Here is a 23495-nt window from a genome sequence, read left to right as displayed (position 1 = left end):
CCCCCTCTCCCAACAGCCACCCACTATCACACCAGTGTTGAGCAGCCCTCCCCACAACTTCTGTATGTTACCCAACACCACCCTGTACTCCTTCCTTCTGCACCCAGAAAGGAGGCAGCACCCCCTGCAAAGTGAGGGAGAGCCCCCAGTGCTTTATCTGGCTCACAGGACCAGTATAAAGACAGGTGCATGCTGCCTGGATGGAGGAGTTGCTTTAGCTGCCATTAGCGCATCTCCTTCCCAATTAACTGCTGGCAACTGGGAGGTTCCAGTAAATAACCTCCAGAAAACTAAGCTGATGGAAATGGGAGCCTAGGGAATTTCATAAGCAGGGCATCCTCCATCTGCACAAATATTAACCTCCGGCTGGCTGGCTCGGAAGGGCCCCAGGCTGCCTAGCACATTCCACCTCCCCTCCCCCTCACCAGGCACAGCTCTCTTCCCCCTCTCCAAGAGCTCCAAAGACAGTTCTCAGCAAGACAGCTCAGCACTGATTCAATTAAAGAAGACAGAGAAGCAGCTCTGCGTCACAGGTGATGGGAAATGGAGCCGGAAGGTCTCCTGTAGCTCCTCTAATGGAGTACTGAGGTCCGGTAATAGGCACTAATCTGATCAGGACGCATTCCCCAGGTCAGATTAGCACGCCTTGGCAGGAACGTAGTGGGGAGAGAGCTGTAATGGAAGTAGACCCATCCATCTGCTGATCCACTTTACAGAGCTTCTCCCCCTCCTCTCCTGGCTGTTACTGATTAAGAGGATAAGAGCTACAGGCCCAAAGGTGGAGTAGAAAATGACACTAAATCGCCGGGAGATGGGGAAGGGCAGAAATGGCAAGATGTAGCCTCCTCCTTATGCCTCCTGCATGGTAGGGCAGAGCTGAGCTCCTGATTCCACCTGTCTGCAGCAGGGGTGGCTGATTTAAGTCCTCCTTGAAAGTGGCAGTGGTACCAGATGGTAGTCTGCCCCTCCCTCCTGGGAGTTAGGGCAGAGCCCCCAAGCTCATCTTAAGACTGCTCTCTATTGACTGCCTGCCTCCATTAGGCTGCTCTGAAAAGGCTAGATGGCCCTTTAACACAATTAGGGCTGCTGCAGCCACCTGCAGGGGCCAGCAGTCTTAATGGAAGGCAGTAAGATAAGGCTCTGGCCCCAACTCAGCATTGTGGGGAGTGTCACACACGCACCGAAGTGCCAGAGATATGCACCTGGCACAAGCAAACCTGGCAGGTCCCCTATGGGTGAGGGTGTAGATCTCTCTTGGGCAGACACAGCTCTTTGTCTGTGTCCCCACTCATTCCATCCCTCTTTGTTTACCCACAAAGAAGCTCTGTCCAAAGACACTTGATTTTTAATTCAACCCATGTGGCAGCCCAGAAATACAAAAAAAAGAAACAAATCGGAACATAAAAACACTGATAGGGCAAGAAAGCGAGGGGCCTAGGAGCCCTTGCAGCCACCTCCCCAACACTCCCCCACCACACTCTTCACAGCCTATCACACAAAGGACCCCCCAAGTAACCTTCAGTGACATGCAAAGAAAGGAAGTGTGTGCTTCCTAAACCCTCACCAGCAGGAGCTGTGAAGGATGGTAGAGCTCAGGGAGCAGGACACAGCAGGAGGTGGCTGGGGCCAGGGCAGAGGCATCAGGGAAGGAGCAGAGCCAAGGTCTGGTTCTAGCCAATGGTGTAGACCTCAGTATGACACCCACCCCTCCAGTCCTCCCAGTTGGATGACGGGAAACCTGGGTGCAGAGGACTGGGCCTTGCCCTGCTGACCTAAGAAGAGTGCCATTGGCTCAAGGGGCAGGGCTGAAGGGAGGGCAGGGGTAGGTTCTCTAATCTGAGCCAGATGCTGAGTCCTCTGAGCTGGGGGGTGTGCTGGCAATCTCCTCCTCCTCCGAGTCCTGGGGGAATGCATGAAAAGAGAGAGTCAGCCGGTGACACATGCAAGAGCCATGGGTACAGCAGCCAGCTGGAGGATGGGGCCCCCCACCCATGGAAGGCAGTGCTGCACCTACCTCCTTCTTGCTCTCGCCTGAGGAGCTTTCATCACTGGAGACAAACTCCTTGCTCTTGAAGCTTTCAGTGGTGGGCTTGACTGGGGACTTCGAAGATGGAGACTTGGAAGACACCCCCTTCTTCTCCACTTTCCCCTTCACCTGTTTCTCCTGCTTCTTCTTCTTCTTTTTTGACTTCTCCCTAAATACAAGAGAGCCACCGGGCACAGAGGTTACCCACAGCCACCACCTGGGTCCCTGCCTCTGGGATGGTAGAGCCATGGGGGACTTGCTCACCCCACCCTGGGGAAGTGCCCAGGCTCCACCATAATGGGAGGGAACAGAAGTCATTCACCACAATCTCGCTCACCTTCCCCGGGCAGAATGGGTCCTCCAAAAGGAGACATGACTCCTTATCACTCCCACCCTCCCCCCTGGGTTCCCCAAAGGCTGGTGCACTCACGTCCTGGAGCTCTCTGATTTGCCCCCAACACTGTATTCTTTCATGGCCTTCTCATAGTCTCTCTTGGCATCTTCTGCCTTGCGTTCCCACACCTGTTGGAAGTGCAAAGCGTCAGTCACAAACCCACAACAGCAATTCCACCCCTGCCCCCCACCCAACATGCTGCTACTCCTGCACCATACACCATCCCACCCCCAACTGGCAATCTCACAACTCAGCAAGCCACCCAACCATCCTAAGGGCCAGAGGATGGCATCCCCCAAGCACAGACCTACCAACACCATCCTGGCAGCCCCGTCACACCCACACTACCCTAACAATTCAAACATGCTACCACAGCTCCTCCCAGTCCTTTACCTCTTTCTTCTCCCTGGACATGGCCTTCCAGAGCTCCCCAGCCTTCTTGGACAAGTCAGTGATGCTGATGCCAGGGTGGTCTGATTTTATCTTCTCACGACTAGCATTTAGCCAGAGCATGTAGGCAGACATTGGCCGCTTAGGGGCATCGGGGTCCTTGCTTTTCTTACCCTGGGACAGTGGAAGGGGGCAGCAAGGGAGGGAGAAGGGGAAAGAGAGAGAAGCAGCATGAGATCCCCTTAGAGCTCATGGGCTCAGAGGACCTCCTCATAGCAAGGGCTGAGGTCATTCCCCACTCAAGCCCCATTAACAGCATGGCTAGAGTGGGACACCCCCTCCCACAGCCAGGACATCCACTGGGCCCCAGCAACACAAGCCCTTTGGAGGGGAATTATTCCTGATGGAGCTCTACCTGGACAGAAAATTGCTATTAGGGCTCAGATGATACACTGAGCTGACAGAACTGGACTGGCAGGGGTGGAGGGAGGCTACAGAGCTATCCTGGGCTTGGCAAGTGGGCCACAAGCAGAGTCTAAGTCAAAGTCACCCCCTCTACAGACTGGTCACTGCCTTGTGGGAAGTCAGGTCAGGGGGAGCAGGAGTGTCAGACCAGCTTCCCAGAGCTCAGGGTACTCACTGGCCACGTCAGTAGCATGAAGACCTGGGTCTTCACGTGCCAACAGAGGATCCCTGCAGGGCAGGAGCAAGGCAAGCTAGTGAGGAGTGAAGCTGACACTCATCCTCCCAGGACAGAGGATGTTGCTTGGTTGTAGAAAGCACTGGGGACCACTGCATCCAACCCCATCTCGTTTCTCCCCTTGCCTGGGCACAGCCCTCACCTCCAACTGTTTCTTGCGAGGTTTGCGCTCCCTGACAATCTTGGCCTTCTTGGCTGGTTTCTTCTCGTCACGGTCACTGTCACCATCACCACTAGAGGAGCTGGCTGAGGGATGGCTGTTGAATCTGCAGGAGGAAGCATCAGCTGGGAATCAGCCCCATGCCCAGAAGAGTTACTGGGGGCAGGGATCGCAAACTCCAAGAAGGTGCTTTAGCGAGGACAAAAATGAAGGTTATCTGGGGGCATGACATAAAGAGGCCACCTCTGAGACCTTAGCTATAGGGGTAGATGCATTTTACACAGAAGCCAGCCCTTACCCAGAGAGAAGCCAGGGCCTAGCCTGTCCCTGGGAACAAGCTGTAATGTCTTGTTCTGGTTCTGCAATTCTCCAATAGGGCCCTGTACCCTCCCCTCATCTTTCCCCCTTGAGGGACTCCCAAGTGAGTGGTGACCTCAAAGAGCAAGCCCCTTGGCCTGTTTTCCTGCTCTCTCAGGAATCCCTCTGGCCAAGGTACAATCTAAGAACATCAGCTCTCATCAAAAGACCATTCTGAAGCACAGAGCCTGACCAAAGACAAGAGGAAAGACCAAACCTCATACCTCATCGCAGTGCCTGGGATGGGCACAGAACATCAGAGCCCTTGTCCCAGGGTGTTAGGCACCTTCCCCCAAAGAACTTATAGGTAGCTAGCTCAAGAACTTTAGATGCAGACAGAACCTGCTACAGAAATGCAGCCAGATCAGAGGGGAAAGATAGTAGCTGCTTCCTTGCTTGTGGCAGTGCTACAATGGGGGCAGAAAGTGAAGAATCCAACTGGAGCCTCACTAGTTAGCCAAGCCACATTGCTCAGGTGCTGCTTTGCTTAATATTCCCCGCAACTCCTGTGAAAAGCCCCAGCAGAGGGGCAAGCAGGTCAGTCTCACATCTCCTAGAGAAGATGGCACTGACAGCATCCCCTGTCAAGATTCCCTCCTACCACTAAGCCAGGGATCTAGAACTGGTGGGCACTGTGAGGGGTAGGCACCTATGCCAAGCCATAGCACCCTCAACCACCACAGCCAGGCTGGCACTGGTAGCACCACTTAGGCCATGCCAAGAGCGTATCAAGGGACACCCACCTACCCATCCACCCAGAAATAGGAACAGCCCCCCCCCCCCCCCCCAGCCCCTACTCACTCCTCTGCCACATCATCATCCTCCTCCCCAGGGTTGAATGACTCATCTGGAAGAAAAAGCATACAAGTCAGTCTGACTGCTGGGGGTCATGGCAGGCTAGGCAGGAGGTACACAGCAGTCACCCAGCAGTGGAAGCTCTCAGGAGTCTGGGAAAGGACCAAATAAAGGAGACAGGACCTCCCCACTCCGCACCACTGAGACTGAGTCAATAGCCCCAACCACCCACCGCAAGGAGGCAGAATCTCCCAGGTCTCAGCTAGGGAGAGCTCTCAGCTGCAAGGAGAGGAGCACTAGGAAACAGTCAGCACCAATGCTGCTCCTGCCCCACCTATCCCACCCTACCCGAAGGCAGGGCCCTCACCTGTCTCTTCCCCAGACTCATCGCTGCTGTCATTGGCATTCTCCTCACGGATCTTGCCCTCTTCCTTCATCCTCTCCAGGTAGGCGTCATGCTGGTCCTCATCTGAATCAGCATATTCATCGTAGCTCTGCTTGATGTCCTGGAGCACCATGGGGAAGCAGTGAGTGCTGCTCTCCACCCTTTCCCCTTTCCCACCCTCAAAGAGGGGCAGACAGACACTCTCCTCCCCACCCTAGCATGCGGAGAACCTAGAACTACAACTCCCAGCATGCTCCTGGGCACTGCCCTGACCCTAGGAGTCAACTCCACACATGGTGGCCCCAGCACTCTGAGCAGAGGCGGCATGCAGTCCACAGACGAAGGTCAGCACACGTCCAGCGTGCCCCTCGCTCTGGGGACGGTGCGGGGAACACCAGTGGTGTGAACTGGGGTAAGTGAAGCCCACTCAAGGGGAAAAGCAGGGAGCAACAGCCCCCCCCTTCCCTCTTATGGCTCATGCATGGTTATGGGGGTTAGTAGGGATCACCACAGCCATGCACAGGAAACCTGCACCAGGAGGAGGAGGAGGAGGAAGAAGAGGGGAATCGGACGGACCTTTTTCTTCTACAAGGGCAAGGAAAGAAGAGAAAATGAAATAGAGGCCGAATCTGGAGCAGAAGAAAGAAGCCCTGGCCCAGCCCAGCCCCTCCCCCACGCACCCCTGGCCAGTCGGGGAGCAATTCCAGAGCAGTAGTGGGAAAGGGGGGCCAGGCCAACCCTGCCATCCCTGCCCCCACCCTGCCAGTACCTCCTTGTGTCCTCGGTTCTTGATGTTCAGCTTCTTGGCATTGACAAAGTCAAAAAGCTTCCCATACTCTTCCCTGCAGGACCAAACAGCAGTCACAAGAAGGCCAGGCCCAACACTCACCCAACCAACACACCACTGGCAGGCCCACAGTATATGTGGGGCACAGCCAAATACCTGGGGGAGGACGGCACTGTGGCAAGGGAGAGGAGCCCAACCCAGGAGGCATGGAACATCAGTAATGAATCACCCAGGGAGCTGGGGGGGGGGGGGGGGAAGCTGTGAGGGAATGGAAGAGGACGGCTGCTTGTGCACCTATAGGATCTAAGCAATCAGTCAGCATTTGGGTGAAGCACAATCACCTCTCTATGCTCCTGAAGATGTACCACATGCAGTGGTGGGTGAAAGATGAACGGATGCTGGGACAGAGGTAGGGATGCTTACCGTTCTATGCTGCTGAAGGTGTACTGTGTGGCCTGCTTGGTCTCAATCTCAAAGTCAAAGGAGCGGGTGGTAGTGGTCCCACGGGCAAAGTTGACAAAGGAGATCTCGTCAAAGCGGATGTGCACAGGGGGCTTGTGCACGTAGATGAACCCACGCTCCAGTGGGTACAGCAGCCCTGAGCTGGCCTTGTAGGAGCAGGTGATGCACTGGGCCCCTGAGTGCCTGTGCGGGCCAGGGAGGGAACACACAGCTGGGTTATACACATAAAGGGTCCATGTGCAGGCACTTGCCCACAGTCCAGTCATACAGGGGCAATCCCCACTCTCCCCAAACACTAACATGGTCAGCCATATCAAGATAAGAAGCCTCAGCTCTTGGCACTGTGAGGCAGAAGCCCTCCCCTATCATATTTGAAACCCTTCTCACAGGCAGCTCTGTGTCACAATGCGAGAAGAGAGAGTTTAGTACCACTGTCTTGGGCAGAGCAGCTTATGGACCATTGAAATCTCTCCCACGGGGGCAGCTCTGAGTCTTCTCAGAGCAAGAGCAGGCAAAATCTAGCCCGCGGGACCCCCTAAAATATTTAGAAAATATTTATCTGCTCCTGGCTGCCTGTCAAAGACAACAGGCACTGGGCAGGAGAACCCAGGGAGAGCTGGCAGCAGGAGGCAGGAGCCCAGCCACACCCACCCCCAGCTATTTCCCCACTTCCTGCCCTCACCCTGCTCTAGCACCACATGGTGCTCCTGGCTTCATGGCCAGACTGGGGAGCACAGGGCCCCGGTGGTACGGGGATGTGTGCCTGCATGTTGGCAGGGGCAGTGTGCGGGTGCATGCACACGTGTAGGCAGGGGCAGAGTGTGCATGTGGGACTCTCCCTATCCCCACACACCCCCTTCACACTGCCATACACAAACCCCAGCCACCCTCCCTCCACACAGTCCCCCACCCAAGAACCCCATACCCACCCACACCCCATATATCCACACCCCCATGCCCACAGCCCCCAACAAACCTACACCCCCCTCCACAATATACAAGTGTGAGACTTCAATTTAAACTATTGTGCAATCACCTCTATGCACACCACACAAACACATGTAAATCAAGGCAAAAATGTTTTTTGAAATCAAATTAATGGATGTTGTAGATGTTTGCTTTTTAGAATATAATTTGGTATTTTTCTGGTTCCAAGATGGCAAAACCCCTCGCTGAAAGGAGTACTTCTGGGAACATGGGGAGGGACTTCTGGTGGCAAAGGTCAGAGCTTAGAGGGCGGGACTTCCAGTCCCAAGACCCAGGGGCAGGGTACCTATCAAGGGGCGGGGCTACCCATGCGGCCCTCGACAGCTTGCTAAAAATCGATAAGCAGTTCTCCGCCTGAAATAATTGCCTGCCCCTGCCTCAGAACCAGTCAGTCCCACCTGACCTGGAACAAACTGAAACCAATACCCCCTAGAAAGAAGCTATACAGACCATTCCCTGTCCTCTTATGCTAAGCAGCCCCCCTACTCTGGGGCCAGACCAGAGTCAGTCTCAGTCAGGCAAAGCCTAACATCCCATTCCCCATGCCCCAAAACACTGGGTTTTCCTGCTGCAGGGTCCAACACCCACCCCCCAGCACACACTATGCCTCACCCCTGGAAGTTGCCAGGTACAGTGATCTTGCGGTTCACTAGCGCTTTCATGACCCGGCTGACCATCTCGTACAGGGAGCCGGACATATTTTTCGTGAGCCGGCCCTCAAATCGCTTCTCCACCTCCTCCCTAAGGGGCAGAACAGAAAGTCAGCAGTAAGAAGAGAGATAAGTCTGAACCCACAGACACCCAGAGGCCCAGGAGATTTTGTACCAACAGAGAGATCAGATCACAAAGAGGCCTCTGCACATGGTAAAAGCAGGACTAGCAAGAAGACTAGGGGAAATAAGACAACCACATCTGCTCCCAGAACACCAAAAGAATGATGTCCTGGACATAAGGCACGTTAACACCAATATAAAATGCCACTAGTGTCTAGACCACAGACTATAAGTGATCTCTGGACAGATGCTGCAGTAAGCATTATTACAGTGCCTCACCACAAGGTGTCAGGGAAGGATGCCACAGCCAGTTTGCATTGAACCAACTGCTACGCTGGGATAGCTGAGGACACAAGACATCTACACCAATATATTTTACTGAGGTTTTCCCAGAATAGGATTCCCACATAGGATTATAGTATATTACACCAAAGTAAAGGGGGGGAGAGGGGTGTCCACTCCTTTCTTCTAGCCTCCACACATCAAAAGGCCACTCCCCAAGCAGCTCTGAAAGAGTCTGTGAATCAGAGCCATATGGGTGAGGATCACTAGGCTCTTGGACCAAGCAGTCAGGGTCCTCTAAGACTGATGAAAGGCTGAAGCTTCCTGCCATAAACAAGGTAAAAGCAGCAGGAGCAGACAGATCCTGGCTGGGGCACTAAGCAAGGCTGCAAAGTGTGGGGGAAGGATGCTCACTCATTCATGTTAAGAGTCAGAGAGATGTCCTCATCCTTGGAGAACAGCAGGATCAGGAAGTGGTAGCGCGTCTGGCCCTGCTTTATCGGAGGGTCCAAGCTGATCTGGAGAAGCAGCCAAGTACAGGGTGAGGTGAGGGATGTCCACAATCCTCCTATTCCACCCCCAACCCAGAGCCCAGTCAGTCCCTCCTGACTTTGGGACAGATTGAAACCAGTACCCGCAGAAGGGGAAAGGCCCCATGTCCTTCTCACAACTCTCTTGAGCTAACCAGCATCCTCTGCTCTGTGGTCAGGCTAGAGCCAGAGTCTTCTAGAAGAGCAAAGCTCAAAATCCCATTCCCCACTATGCTGCCCCAAACCCCTACCTCCACAACAACATGAGTGCTCCTCTCTCTTCACCAGGCTCTCTACCCCTATCACACCCCATACCCTGACACAAAGGAGATTTACTGGGTCTTTGAAGATAGTTCAAAGCTTAGAGACCAGGGGGTAAGCTGTCTGCACTCTGAGAAAGGAGGGATGCTCACCACAAAAAACATCTGCCGTTGGTCCTTGTGGGGCAGCAGGAAGAGCCGCAGCACAGTGGTGTAGGGAATCTTATAGTCAAAGGTCTTGCCATGCAGATGCAGAAAAGTGGGGTAAATGCGAATATCGTAGCGACCACGTGGCGTCAGGCACTGCAACTCCCGGAATATGCAGATGGCGTCCCCAGTTGCTTGGATGACATCTGCCTTGGAGAGCACGTTCTGGGCAAACGCCTATCACATACGAGGGAAAGGAGGAAAGGAAGTGGGGTTAGCAGAGGCTTCCCCTCACCCTTGCTCTGCCTGCCAGCCCTCCTGGCCTACACGTACCTCCACAGGGTCCACACCGTCCTCCTGTGTGGGAGGGACGTAGAAGCGCACCTCCATGAGGGACACCTCAGCATCGTCATTTTGATGGAACTCCAACGTCACTTCATTCTTGCCCGTTGTACACTGTGACACATTGCTGAGAGGGATCTCAAACACTGGCTGCTCCCCAATGTCAAAGGAGAGAAGCTGGCCTGCACAGAGCAGTGGAAACCAAATAGATTGGCAGGAGTCACCAGACTGCCCCACACGGTGGGGGATCCCAGCCAGTGCCCTTTCATGAGCAGGTTCACCTTTCGTTGATCTTTTCTACTCAACCATGGCCAAAAGCAAAATGCCTCTGCACAAAAGGGCAGAACAGCAGGTTCCTCTCTCTCAGCTTCACTCTTGCCAGCACGCATCATTTGCAGTAGGGCCAAAATAGTTTCACTGCAGCGCCAAAGATGTGCCCCAATTCCACTCCCTCCCATCCAACTTCTCCCCAACTCACCTCCAAACCGCACAGTTCCCCAGTTCCACCCTTTCACACACAGGTCCTTCTCTGCCAGTTCCAGGCGATAGTGCGATTTAAAGAAATCTGAGAGTTTGTCAAACTCCTAAGCGGGAGAGAAAACATAGATGAAAAGTGATTATGAACCTCTGGCTTAAGCCATACCTCTTACCCCAACCCATACCAAAGCACTGGACTTCCTTCCTCTCCGACAGAACAGACTAACGTTAGTACCACAGCAATGCCCCTGGGGTGATGACAAAGCAGCTGAAGGAGACTCTAGCAGGAATACTCATCCAGGAGGTGGCCTGGTTGTAATTTGTAGTGCTTACCAAGAAGCACAGAGCAGACCAGAGGTGGACAAAACGCGGTCCGCAGGCCATTCTATCCGGCCCGCAGAGCCCATAAAAAAAATTCAGAAAATTAATATTTATCTGCCCCTGGCTGCCTGTCATGTGGCCCTCGATAGCTTGCCAAAACTCAGTAAGTGACTCTCCGCCTGAAATAATTGCCCACCCCTGGGGTAGACCCTGCTATTATATTGAAAGGACAGCAGGGAGGAGGTGTTACCAGTACTGAGTCTTTGCTGGACAGTTCATAGGGAGAGACTCAGGTTCAGAAAGCACTGGCAGCTCACACAGAAAAGCTGAGAGCCAAAGGTCACAACAAACTGTATGGTCCAGGAAAAAGATACACAGACGGTAGGAGGAAGGGGTGCATGATTAGAACCCAACAAGATGTAACACTCATGAGGGCATGAGCTGCACGCCTAGCATCCAGCAAGAGGCTAAGAGACCATATGGAGGGGGGAGCATGTGGTCCCCCCTCCACTCTTGAGAAGACAGGAGGTCTCCCCCACAAGGACACCAGCTGCCACCTCTAACCCTGGTCACTATCAAAAGAAAAGGACTCACCGATTCCCTGAAACCATCATACTTGTAGACGTGGCCATTTTTGGTAATCAGTTTGAGACCATGGCCCAGCGCCACACGGCGCCAGACACCCTCCGACAGCTCCGAAGCTTGGATGTTGTCCACTTTGCCTGTCTTGCTGTTCTTGAAGATCACACCTTGGCGACTCAGGCGCAACCGCCCATCATTCTGGCAGGAAGAGACACAGAGGTTGGTGGGCAGGAGCCAGAACCTCCCCCACACAGGCCGTCGCCCATGAGCAAGATATGAACAAAGTGGATAGAGCCAGGGAGCGCTCCCTGAATCACCAGTAGAAGCCAACCATCCTCTTACGTTTGAGCCAAGGAGGCCTCACTACCGCTCCTTTTGAAAATAAGACTGTATGCATCTTGCAGGCCAGATGTAACATACCAGCAACCCCACTCCCTGGGCAAAAGGCACCCCAAAATCAGCCATTCCTCATCCTCCAACAATGACTCCCACAGAAGCTCCATGGTTTAGGACACAACCAACCAAACTGGCACTGTGTGCCCTGCATTCACACCCTGTTTTGGCTTTAAAAACAACCGACCATTTGAGACAAGAACCCTCCTCAGCCGTATTTCACAGGCACGTGAATCAGTTGGGAACATTTACGGGAACTGCAGCCACACATTCAGATGTCCCAGGACTCAGATAAGTTAGCTTATGAACCTTAAATCCCTGCACACGTATGTGGTCAACCAACAAACAGACACACCTCAATCTTAAGTTTCTTGTGCAAGCCAGATCCCATGCTACAATCACCCAAGTCGTGGACCCCTCCCACAACCTCTACAACCCGATTCAAAAGTTTAGGGCAGGAAGTTACGAGTCTTCCCTTCCCCAGATAAAATGCCAGCTGGGAACGCAGGCAGGATTCTGGGGCTACGGCCCCAGTCCCCTGGACAGCCTCAAAGCCCCTTTATTACCCCACAGATGCTAAACCGAACAGGGTCCGATCATGTTGTGCCTCCTCTGATAGTAAGCCAGCCCCAGTCCCAAACGCTGGTGTCAGCATAGACTCCAGGACGCTACCTCCCTCCAGGCAAACAGGGAGAAGGTCCCAAATTTAAGGGCCTGACACAGGGCAAGCCTCCTGAGCCTGAAGCACACCGTAAAAAGGAGACAGGCGAGAAGCTGGGCCACGTGCCCCAGGCCCCTGCAGCAGGTGCCATGCGGTCCCCCCCTCCACTGCACCCTGCAGCTGTCCAGCTCAGCCTGGGGGCAGCCCCGGGGTCCCCCGCCCCCTGCCCCTCTCACCATGGACCCTTTCACTTCCTGGTAGATCTCGTTGAACTCCAGCGTGTCGGCCATGGCAGCTCCTGCCCCCTGCGGCCCGCGCCCAGCTGGCAGGGCAGCGCCTGGGGCGGCGGGACCCGGCGGGGAGGATGCCCAGGGCCGTCAGCACCCCGCTGCAGCCGGCGAGCACCGGGCGTCGGCCGAGCCGGAGGCACCTGGCGGCGAAACGGGAGGGATGAGCCCAGGGCGGCCCCGCGGGGGGGAGGAGGCAGAGCGGGCCGCGCACATCCCACCCCCCACCCGGGGTGCGCGGCACGGGGGGAGGGCACGTGGCCGGGGGGGGGCAATCCCCCTCCGCCCGATCCCCGGCCCTTGCCCCGCGCCTCCCCCGCTCACCGGGGGTCACTTTCCCGCCTGCGCAACACGAACCCCGCGCGAAGCTTCCGCCACCGGAAGATGCCCCCACTTCCGGCCCGGGCGGCCATGGCGACGCCGCAAGCCGCTCTAGGCCGCCAACTCTACCATAGAGCTGTGGGAGGCCTCCGGCAAGAGAGGGCGCGCCGGGGGAGGGCGGGCGCTCGGGAGCATAGAGTGTCCGGAGGCCTGAGGCTAGAGAGGCCGCTTGGCGGCCAAATCCCCTGCGTAGGGCTGGGAGGAGGTGGCGGCTGTGGGGGTGCTGCTGCGGGGTCCGCGGCGCCTGTCGCCATAGAGTCCTGGGAGAGCTCTGGGCAGAGCCCCCCCCACTCCCCCGGGATAATTAAGGCGACCCCCGCCTGGTCAGTGTCCCGGGCTGACGCGTCCTCAACCTCAGGATGGTTCTTGCGTCACAGGGTGGCCACGTGGCGTGGTGACGTCATGACGTCCACCTGTGGCATCACCACTGCCAAGCCCCCCTGCCCACCCCTCTGGCTGTGGGGCCAGCCCCTGGAGAGAAGCAGAGGGGATGCGTGCTCCCCCTCCCCTTGCAGGGTGAAAGCGCCCCGGGGTGTGTCCAGGGGAGCCTTCATGGCCCCTATGAAGTGTGACCAGCACCAACACCTCCAGAGCATGAGCTGCTGTGACCAGGAGGGCCCGGCGCCAACACTATTCTCTACTATCCCACAGCAACACTCGTGTCACCGTCACACTGCATTGCCACCACAGGCTGCCCTTCCGTGTGTGGGTGATTACACCAGGCACCAGCCCTGCTGAAGCAAGGGGCAGTGGAGTGGAGCTCCGTGATACGTTGTGTGCGCTTGCTGGAACCGTCGTTCCCATCACACACTGTGTCCCAGCAGAGCCAACACTCCCGGACGTTCTGCTCAAGGCTCTAACACTCCAACCCACGTGGCTGGCTGGTTGGGAGTTCATTGTGGTGCAAGCACAAAGCCTAGTGGGTAGCATGGCCAATCTGTCCCTGTAGCTGTGACAGAGGACTGGAGGAGGGGGTTGTCAACCTCCAATAATCAGATGAGTCCTTTCCATGCAGTCTCAGCAGAGGGGCTGCAATCAAGGCCTGCATGAGCTCTGGAGGGATAAACACCTCCCTCACCCTTCAAGAAGAAGAGCTAGGCATGTTAAGAGGCATAACACAGGCAAGGCGGGCATCTGGCTTGGTCGCGTGCCTGTTCTGCGGGTAAATGGACCATGTTAGTCTTCAGGGACCATTTTTACCTGCTGCTCACCAGCTGCTGATTTGTCCCCAGAGAGATCTGTATTTGCTTAGCTTCCTCCCCCTTCCTGTTGGCACAGAGTTGGGATGGCAGGGGCAGTTAACTGAGGGTGAGGGACATTAGCACTGCTGGGCAGGGAGAAGCTGCTGAGCTGAGATGCGCTAAGTGGATTCCTCTCTGGAATCATCAGGTGCATTAAGGACCTACTCGCTTGCACACACCAGGGAAGCTGCTTGGCAATGAACAGGCTATGAAGCCCCACCTTTTCCTGCCTCTCCCCACCAGCATCACTGTCCTCTGAGAATGGGGGTGGAGACTGTATAAAGGGGTCTCTCAGCTCCAGCCTGCCCAGAGTAGCAGCAAGGCAGAGGAAGGCTACCATCTGGATCCCAGGTTTAAAGGAGCAGCCCTCCCAAGTAGCTCTGGGAGCATCACCCATCGCTCCACTGATCTCCCATCCCTGCCTTGGTCTCAGCATCCCATCTCGACGGGGCTAGCAGGCATTAGCCAGTTCTTCCCACGCTGTGCCAAATGCCCACGGTCTCTTCCGGGATGAATTGTGTAGCCAACTTCTTCACCTATGAGACCACCAAGTCAGTGGTGGTGAAGAGCTGGACCATCGGTGTGATCAACCGCGCCGTGCAGCTGCTCATTGTCTCATACTTCATTGGGTAAGTGCAAGGAGCTCAGCGCTGGCCTGGCCAGCACCCTGACAACCTGTGACTGGTTCCAGCCTGGAACAGGGTGAACCCCAGAAGATGAGAAGAGTTTCCCTCCAGCAGAGACCTGTCCAGTTGTGATCCCTGCTCCTGAAGGAGAAAGGGCAGGGGGCAGGGACAGGCTAACCCACCCTAACACAGAATCCTTTCTGAGGACACCTCCACAAGCACACATGTGTAAATGGTGGGTGGAAGGGGTACTTGCTGGGCAGGGTGGAATATGATTGACTCACCCCCCACCTGCAGTGAGTTCCCATCCTTCCCAACCCCCACCCTTCCCCAGCCTGGGAACAGCCAGACAGCTCTACACAGGGGAAGAGGGTGGCCTTAGCAACTCCAGAGTCCCCTCTACCCAGAGCTGTCCTGGGACTCTATGTTGACAAGCATATATGAGCTCCCAAGGAGTGAGAGGCATTTAGGTGAACTGAGATGGTGTGGAGCTAAGCATCCAGAGCAGGAGGGTGAGATTCAGGATTGGAGGGGAGAGAGAAGATAAAGGGATGATGACAAGCAGGAGCACAAGGCTGTGCAGACGAGCGGGGCTGGAAAGTGAACTCTAGGCAGACACAACCAGAAAGGAGGCTGAGGCAGGTGCCTAGGGTGAAGAATTTACATCACACACAGCCCAGGGTTCCCTGGGACCTTCTTGGCATTGACATCAGAGAGGGGGTTGCAAGGGCAGGACTGTGGGATTAAGTGTCCAGGCTCCCACTGCTCCAACTCAGAGTGCCAAGCACTGTCTCGTCTGGCCATGGAGACTCAACTATCCCCTGGCTCCACCAGTGTTCTGAATCGACATGCATGATATGTTTGTGCATAAATGCATGCGTGTGTAGTCAAGTATGTGTGTATGCATGTAGGGGGGTTGTATGGAGAAACCATGGGTTCAGGCTCATTTACCCTGTCCTAATTCCCGCAAACACCCCCCATCAACCCTTAAGGGGGAATGTGCAAACCCAGCCACTGTGTTCACCGCCATGGTGGCAGAGTCTGTCATGGGGACCAGCAAGAATGCCTCAGAGTGAATGGGTGGTGGAAGTCTCTGCATGGATGTGTCCAGAGGCAATGGCTGTGGGTGGGAAGGAGTGGTGAGAAGATCACACATGTATGGGATGGGGTGAGACACAGTGACTGTGAAAAGGGTGCCAGTGTGTGTTCCTGCGCAAATATGAAAGGCATAAGCGGAGGGAGAAAAAACTATTTGGGGGTGCTGAGCATGCATGTACCCCCCCCCCAGTAAGTAAGTCTATGGGGGAAGGGGTGGGGAGAGGGTAAAGGGCTGTGGGGAGCAGATCGAGGCCCCCATGGTGAGGGAGTGGGGCACGGGCAGGGTATGGGGCTGGGGTGAATGGGGCCCCAGCCAGGCCAGGTTGTGGGACAGTCAGCCCAGGCAGCTCATCCAAGGGTGAGGGGGGCTCCCACCACTATGCACACCCTGGCAGAGGTGGTTGCTGCTATGGACTGGGCTTTGCTCCCTGCTGCCACTGCCTCCAAGCCACACAAATCCACGTGTGTCCTGCCACTGGGCGGGCAGGAGGTAGGGCGCAGCCCAGCAGCAGCAGGCATGTGGCATTGCGCTGCTCCCAGGGCAGGTGCAGCAGGGTATAATGCACAGTGTGCAGTGGCAGCCACCTCCACCCCACACACAGACTGGGGAGGAGCCGCCCAGGCTTTGATTCTCCCACCACCTGGCCCAGCCAGGGCCCCATTCACCCTATCCCTGCCCCTGCCTGTGCCCCACTCCCTCCCTCAGCACTGGGGCCTCGATCTGCCCCCCAACACAGCCCTTTCCCCTTCACCAAATTGACTGGTACTTGCCTGCCATGCTGGGCAGCCAGTGATCCACAGGCCGAGCTGCGATTCTGGCTGCATGTGTGCCTCTTCCCACCCCTGCTACAGCCACCTGAAGCCCACGGCTGGGCTGCCTTGTAGCCCTACCCACTAACCTGCGTTTGAGGGGGCTGAGCCCTGTTAGTGCCAGTCTTCTGCTGCCTATGGTGAAAGGGGTAACCACATGGAGGAGGCGGAAGTGTTTGCATGAGTTTAGGGGGTGACCACATGGAGGAGGTGAACGTGTTTACATGAGTGTAGGAGTGACAACAGTATGGGTGTAAGTGTGTGTAGGTGCCTTTGCAAACCTCAGATGGGTGGATGGATGCATGTGAATCTTGGGGTGACTGTGACCCTGGGAGTAAAGGACTGAAAGAGTGGTGGGTGTGACAATACATGTGTGTTGGGGGGATGGTTACTGTGCAAGAGATGGAAAATGGGGTAGGGGAGTGAGGTGAGGAAAAGAAGACTTTGTGCATCCTAATGTGATGGGTGACAGTGTGATTGGTGGATTGACACTTGTATGTGTGAAAAAGAAGAGGCCATGGGGTGTATGTTAACATGAAGTGTGACCGTGTGGGTTACTGACTGATGTGTGAGTGTGTGAGAGAGAGGGAGGAAGGAAGGGATGACAGGGTGTGTATGTGGAAGAAGATGTTATGAGATGGGTGTTAAGTGACAGGTGACAGTTCGGGTTATGGGTTGATGGGGTGTGTGTATATTTGAGGAAGGAGATGTGATCAGGTTTGTGTTAAAGTGAAGACTGACAATGCAGGTTAAGGGAGAAGTGTGTGTATGTGTGTGTGGAAAGAAGGGGTAATGGGAGACAGTAAGTAAGGAAAGGGGACAGGGTGTGAGGATTAGCACAAGGTGTGACAGTCCATGTGCGAGTATATGTGTGTGACTATGTGGGAGAACCCCCAATTACATTTCTGGGTAGATAGCAGGATATGGCTCCCCCTGCAACCCCCATTAATGCCTTGGCAGTACCAAATGTGAGCTGGCTGATTTATGACAGCAGTCAGAGCTCCATTAGCAGCCAAATGGCCTGCGGGTGCCAGCTGGACGCCTTTCCCCATCCCTAGGGGGCATGCAGGGGAAGGCTGGGCATTAACTCCTGAGGTACTAAAAAGGCACTGTTCCCTTGCCTACATTTAGATCTGGTTGGGCCATAGAAGAGTTCTACTGGCAGATGGCACTGTCAGGATACCTACCCCAGAGGAGGGAGGGGGTAGAGGTACCCATTCTTTAGCCTGGTGAAGCCTGGGAGCAGAGTTGTACAAACAGCTGTTTTGTTTTTTCACAGTCCTGAAAAAAAATCTTTAAAACAAAACCCAAAAAACTGTTTCGGGTCAACCCAAAATGAATTATATTTTTAGCAAACCTATTGGGCTACCCCATTGAGCTACCACCTTGCCACCCCACTGCCCAAGTCTGAGGTCACATTGCACATTACAGTGATCTTTTCCAACCTCTTCTTTTAATACACGGAAGGGATTTTTAGTAAAACTGAAGGGAACTGCAAGATGAAATGTCACTGCAGATAGAAAAATCCATGTTTCCCTTCCAAAATGCCAGCACAGGCTACTTTGGGTGTGCTTCTGTCAGGGGGTTGTTGCTGCTTTGCAGAGGTTTTTGTTTATTTGTTGCACAGGCAGTCCTAGGACTTAAGACAAAATTGGTTCCTGAAAAATGGGTCTTAAGTTGATACATTGTAACTCAGAACCAATTGTCTCATAAGAAACAATGTTATAAATGCGGGATTGGTTCCTGAACCAAGGCCTGATACCCAATTTTCACTAAAAATACCCCACAATTTTGTACTCGATCAATTATAGATGAGTAATATAGTGGCGTTAATGTATTTATATTGTAAATAGCAATCACATTGATTTGGAAGGATTTCTTTGAGGTGACTTTGCTGGACTTTTTGAAAGGCTCTTGGTTGGACTTTTTGAAGGGTTCTTGGCTGGAGTCTTCTCGGGAGTCTTGGCTGCAGGTTTTTCTGGAGTCTTGCCTGCTTTCTTAAAGAAAGTGTCCAAGGAAGTTTGGACAGATGTTTTCCAGGGAGATGAGCGATGCAGCGAACTTGTTCGCTGGCGTGGCATCGCATTGTTGTAAAGTCAAATCTGACATCATAAAGCTGAAACAGGGTGTCGATTCGTAAACGTTGTAAGTGCAGAACGTTGTAACTTGAAACGTTGTAAGTCGAGGACTGCCTATACATTGCAATGAATTTGTGAAATGCCTTTTGCTAGCCAGTATACAAGGGCCTTTGCTAAAACCTTTTTCCCAGCTCCAGCTGGGAGCTCAGCAGAGCAGGTGACCCTTGGTAGGGTGACCCCTAGCCAGCCCCATGCCCTGGAGTGCATGTAAAGGGAGCAAGGGACTCACAGGCCTCATGCTGGTCTTTTACCCTCCCCTGTTGCACCAATAAACTCTGGTTGGCTCAGACAGGAAGGAATATGCGGCGGCGACAGGAGCATTCCACTCTTTGACAGCAAACTTTATTAAACCAAATATAAACACTAAACTCCAAACACTAAACTAACAGTAAGTTAAACAGTCTAGTAAGAGTCCTAGTTTTTTGTATGTCTAGTAAGTGTTTAGGCAGTCATTTGTCAAGCAGGTGGGTTTGAGGCAGCAGCCAGTGGCTGGGGGTCCTGTGGTCACCTTTGATGGTATTTCTGTCAGCTGGCAATCTCCCTTTGTTCTTAGTCTCAGGCAGATCAGGACTGTCAAATCTGGCACAAATCTCCTTGTTATATGCTTCTTACCCCTGTGTTACCAGGCAGACTTTTCTAGCTGCAAGGGCAGGTTAGTGACATGGCTCATGGGGCAGGCTAGCAGACTCTTCCTGAAATCCTGCCCGTAACTATCACAGTGGCAGCTGCTGGCTGCTTTGGGAAATCTGGCTTTAGTTATGCCATAAGGAAGGGAAGAAATATGGTCTCCATTGGAAATCTGCCCCTTGGGCTTTTCATATTTTAGAAATGGGACACAGTTCTTAAACCCCTTGGACTCTAACCCACCTTACCCACTAGGTCAGGGGTGGGCAAAATGTGACCCGTGGGCCGGATGCAGCCTGCTAGGCCATTCTATCTCGCCCGTGGGGCCCCTAAAAATTTTAGAAAATTAATATTTATCTGCCCCGGCTGCTTGTCATGTAGCCCTTGATGGCTTGCCAAAACTCAGTAAGTGGCCCTCCACCCAACATAATTGCCTGCCCCTGCACTAGGTCCATAGCTGGAGGAAAGAAAATAGGCACGGAAATAATTCCCCTGGAGGGCACTAGGGGGCAGCATGGTATCAAAAAGGAGGGCCAGGCTCAGGCTTCAGAGCACTGACCCAGCTCAGCTCAGCCATTCCTCTAAAGGGAGAGGATAACATCTCCTGCTGCTTTGCAAAGGGTAATGACCTGTCAATAGGTAGCAAAGTGTCTCCTCACCCTCTCCAGGCAGCACTGCTGATCACAGGCAGTCCAGAATCATTAGTCTGACTGCCCCAAAATTACGAGATGCCTTCAGAAGTCATGAGGGCTTTTTTATCCTAGAAGTTGATCTCGCATTCTCCCTTGCTGCAGGGCACCCAGGGGACTGTTTTCGAGCTCTTTTTTCTACTGTGAGGGCTAGAAGTTGATTAGAAAAAAGTGCTCTTTTGTGTAGACTCAAGGTCATTGAAGTGCAGGAAACATAAATCCATCCGGAAAAAATTGCCCCATGTAGATGTAACGTCTTAGGAAATAACATGACTCCAGCAGGTGGAGCTTTAAAGAACCCCCATACTCCCAAATATTGTGCAGCTTGCATTAAAGTTATGTGAGCTGTCTGCAAAGTATAGGCAACACCTATCTTCTGCACCCCAGATCTGCCCCTCCTCTGCCCCACTCCCCTTGGTCTTTCAGGAGTGCATCCCCCTCTGGCTGGTCCTTAGCCTGATGTAGCTGTCTTGCCCCTCTCTACCAACAGCTGGGTGTTCCTACATGAGAAGGCATACCAGGTGCGGGACACAGCTATCGAATCCTCTGTGGTGACAAAGGTCAAGGGCTTCGGCAAATACGCCAACCAGGTCATGGACGTGGTGGATTACGTCACACCTCCCCAGGTATTATGGCATGAGGGGGGACAGGGGTCAGAGCAGCTGGGGAATGGGACACCCAGCTAGCAAGAAGGATACCACTTTTGCTGCTCTTGTGAGCTTGAAGTATTTCTGGTGTGCTTTATAAACACCCCCAACACCTGCCCATTTTGCAAACAGAGGGAGACCCTGGAGCATGCCTACCTGAAGTGCACCAGATTGCAGACCCTCTTCCACCTCCTCCAGAACCTCCTGCTGAGGTTCTGGCTGCACTTCTCCCTGCACCTTTTCTTTTATGCATTCCCTGGCCATGGCCCCACCAAGCCCCAGGACATCCTAGTCAGCTTCCTCCTGGCTCTGGCCAAGCTGACCATCTATAAGACGAGCTAGGAATTTCTGGCCAGGAGGAACCTGAGCAAGGGTGGAGCTGTCTTCCTCTCGCTCCTCTGGGCACGTCCCCAGGCAGGGTTTCTGGTTGGCATCCACAAGCTCCCATGACTCATTCCAGGAGGTGGGCACTGACCTGTATGCTCTGCTCAGTGTCCCCTTCTGAATTCCTTGATTTGAACCTGTAACCCTCAGTCCTGTTACTTTTTTCTTTTGTGTCTCAAACAATCAGTTGTTGCACTCTCAGTGGCCTTCCTTTTCAAGGGAAGCTTATAGATATTTGTGGTGGGCCTAGGCCCACATTTATCAAGTGCACCCAATAGGCTTGTGAGCTTGGAGACCCCAGGCAAGACCATGCCCCAGTTGTGCCTAGTGTTTATAACCCGGTGCTCGGCTCAGGGTGTGGCCACTCAGCCCTTGCCTGATCTGCCCTGTTAGTTCACTCTCCTCTTCACTCTCTTGCCATGCCTTGATGTTATACTGTTTAAAAGAAAGGGAGGTTGCCCCAGGGCTTCCCAAGCGTGGTCTCACTCTGGCTCCCAGAGCAAGTTACATGTTTTGGGGCATTTGGCCCTAACTCAACACCAGGGTGCTTCAGGTCTTAATATTCTTCTTGGGTCTTAGCCTTTCCTGGCCTCAGCCGCCTTTTTCTGTCAGTGGTACCTGTAGCCTAGGCCCACTGTACCAGACCTGGCTTCTGCATCCCAGCCCTCTTTGGGCTCTGGGCTCTCTGCCCTCACACTCTGGGTGCTATGGCCCCAAACACTGCCCTGCTTTGGGCTCTGGGTTCTCCAGTCTTGCATTCTGCCCTGCTCCAGGCTCTGGGCTCTCTGGTCCCACACTCTACCCTGCTCTGGGCTTACTTCTCCCTCAGCACACCTTAAGCTTACCCCCAGCAGGGCTCAAGGTGATCATGTGCCCCTAGGGCACTAATGAAACCTCCAACATTTCAGACACACTTCTTGAATCACCAACCTTAGAAATGATCCCTGAAAGTATAGTCTTTTCTGCCCTTAAGTCTGTACCTTGGGGCTTGGCTGGCCAGCAGGCCCTGGGGTTTGCTCCCCATTCTCAGTAATGGGGCAGGGGCTCTGTTACAGGGTCCAACCTTTTCTTTGGAATTATGGTCCTGTTGCCTTCACTGGTCCTTCTCTTCCTTGCTGTTCTGTGAAAACAAGTAGGCATTACTGTGTTGCTTTCCTCGGCAGTGTTCTACCACAAAGTTATATGGCTGTAACTCAGATGCTATCAAGTCAACCAGAGATTGTCTGCCTTCATCTGGTATAGCCACTGGAGATGGGCATGGTCAGTTACTACAGTAAACTGCCACCCTAGTAGGTAATAGCAGAAGCTCTCTATTGCCCACTTTATAGCCAGACATTCTTTTTCTATCATAGCTTATACTCGTTCAGGGCATGCAGCTTGCGGCTAATATATGCTACTGGGTGTTCACTCCCACTCTGTGACAATACAGCGCCTATGGCTGTGTTGGAGGCATCCCTTTGCAGTAAGAAGGGCTTTCCAAAGTTGGGTGCATGGACTACTGGCTGCAAGCATAGCACATCCTTTACCCTGTGGAAGGCATCTGCTACTTCCCTGGTACACCATAACTTTTTTGGAGCTGCTGCCTTGCTTAGTTCTATCAGGGGGGCCATGAGCTCTGAGAACATGGGCACCAATCAGCAGTAGTAGTTTATCAGGCCTAAAAAGGACCACACCTATCTCTTTGTATATGGCAGAGAATAGTCCTTTAAGGCTTGCCCCGTTCACGAGGGGTTTGATTTCCCCCCTTTGTACCAGAAAACCAAAGTACCTTCTTTCTTTTTCGCCCAGGGCACACTTCTTTGGATTGTTGTCAAGCCTGCCTTCCTGAATTCGTTCATGGCAGCTTGGATGCTCCTCCCACTCCTATGTGAAGATTAGCACATCATCATTGTAGGCTGCTGCATACTTCTGGTGAGGGGGTTGGACCTGGTCCATTAATCTTTGGAAGGTAGCTGCTGCTCCATGTAGTCCGAAAGGCATCCGCGCAAATTCATACAAGCCACAGGGGGTGGCAAAGGCCATCTTCAATTGGGACTAGCATCCCAGGGGAATTTGCCCTTCCTTCAAGAGATCTAGGTTGGAGGTGAGTTGGGCTTCTCCAATCCTCTCCAACAGGTCTTCAATCTGGGGCATGGGGTAGGCATCAAACTTTGCGATCTCGTTGACCCGGTAGACATCTATGCAGAGCCATAGTTTTACATCTTTTCTTCAGAGCCATCATGATGGGGCTCTGCCATTCACTTCATGACTTCTGAATGATGCTTCAGGCAAGCACCTGGCCTACCTCCTTCACCAGTGTCTGTAGTCTCTGGGGGAATGTGTCTCCAACCTTCTCTCACCACCTTGTTGGGGCTTGTCT

General features: G+C 53.7%; 2 protein-coding genes across 2 annotated transcripts in view; one reads left to right on the top strand and one right to left on the bottom strand.

The window, feature by feature from the left end:
* Positions 1 to 1327: 1327 nt before the first annotated feature.
* Positions 1328 to 12896, bottom strand: SSRP1 (structure specific recognition protein 1). The gene is made up of 17 exons (XM_006261412.4): positions 12823 to 12896; positions 12448 to 12641; positions 11170 to 11355; positions 10256 to 10361; positions 9769 to 9959; positions 9442 to 9672; positions 8913 to 9016; positions 8056 to 8184; positions 6418 to 6639; positions 5977 to 6049; positions 5190 to 5328; positions 4829 to 4874; positions 3653 to 3776; positions 2814 to 2984; positions 2457 to 2548; positions 2015 to 2195; positions 1328 to 1900 (listed from the first exon to the last, which is right to left on the bottom strand). The coding sequence occupies exons 2-17, from the start codon at positions 12499 to 12501 to the stop codon at positions 1832 to 1834; spliced, it is 2118 nt and encodes a 705-aa protein (XP_006261474.1). The 5' UTR covers positions 12502 to 12641; positions 12823 to 12896; the 3' UTR covers positions 1328 to 1831.
* A 71-nt stretch (positions 12897 to 12967) lies between these two features.
* P2RX3 (purinergic receptor P2X 3) overlaps positions 12968 to 23495 on the top strand; it is a 34495-nt gene continuing 23967 nt past the window's right edge. Inside the window, exons 1-2 of the mRNA XM_019485788.2 lie at positions 12968 to 14749; positions 20596 to 20731. Coding sequence (XP_019341333.1) covers positions 14610 to 14749; positions 20596 to 20731 — 276 coding nt within the window. The 5' untranslated portion in view covers positions 12968 to 14609. The remainder of the gene's footprint in view (positions 14750 to 20595; positions 20732 to 23495) is intronic.

This window comes from Alligator mississippiensis, chromosome 2, assembly GCF_030867095.1.
Source record: "Alligator mississippiensis isolate rAllMis1 chromosome 2, rAllMis1, whole genome shotgun sequence".
In the NCBI taxonomy this organism is placed as follows: Eukaryota; Metazoa; Chordata; order Crocodylia; family Alligatoridae; genus Alligator; species Alligator mississippiensis.
Note: the sequence above shows the minus strand (reverse complement) of the source record. Positions and strands in the feature narration are given on the sequence as shown.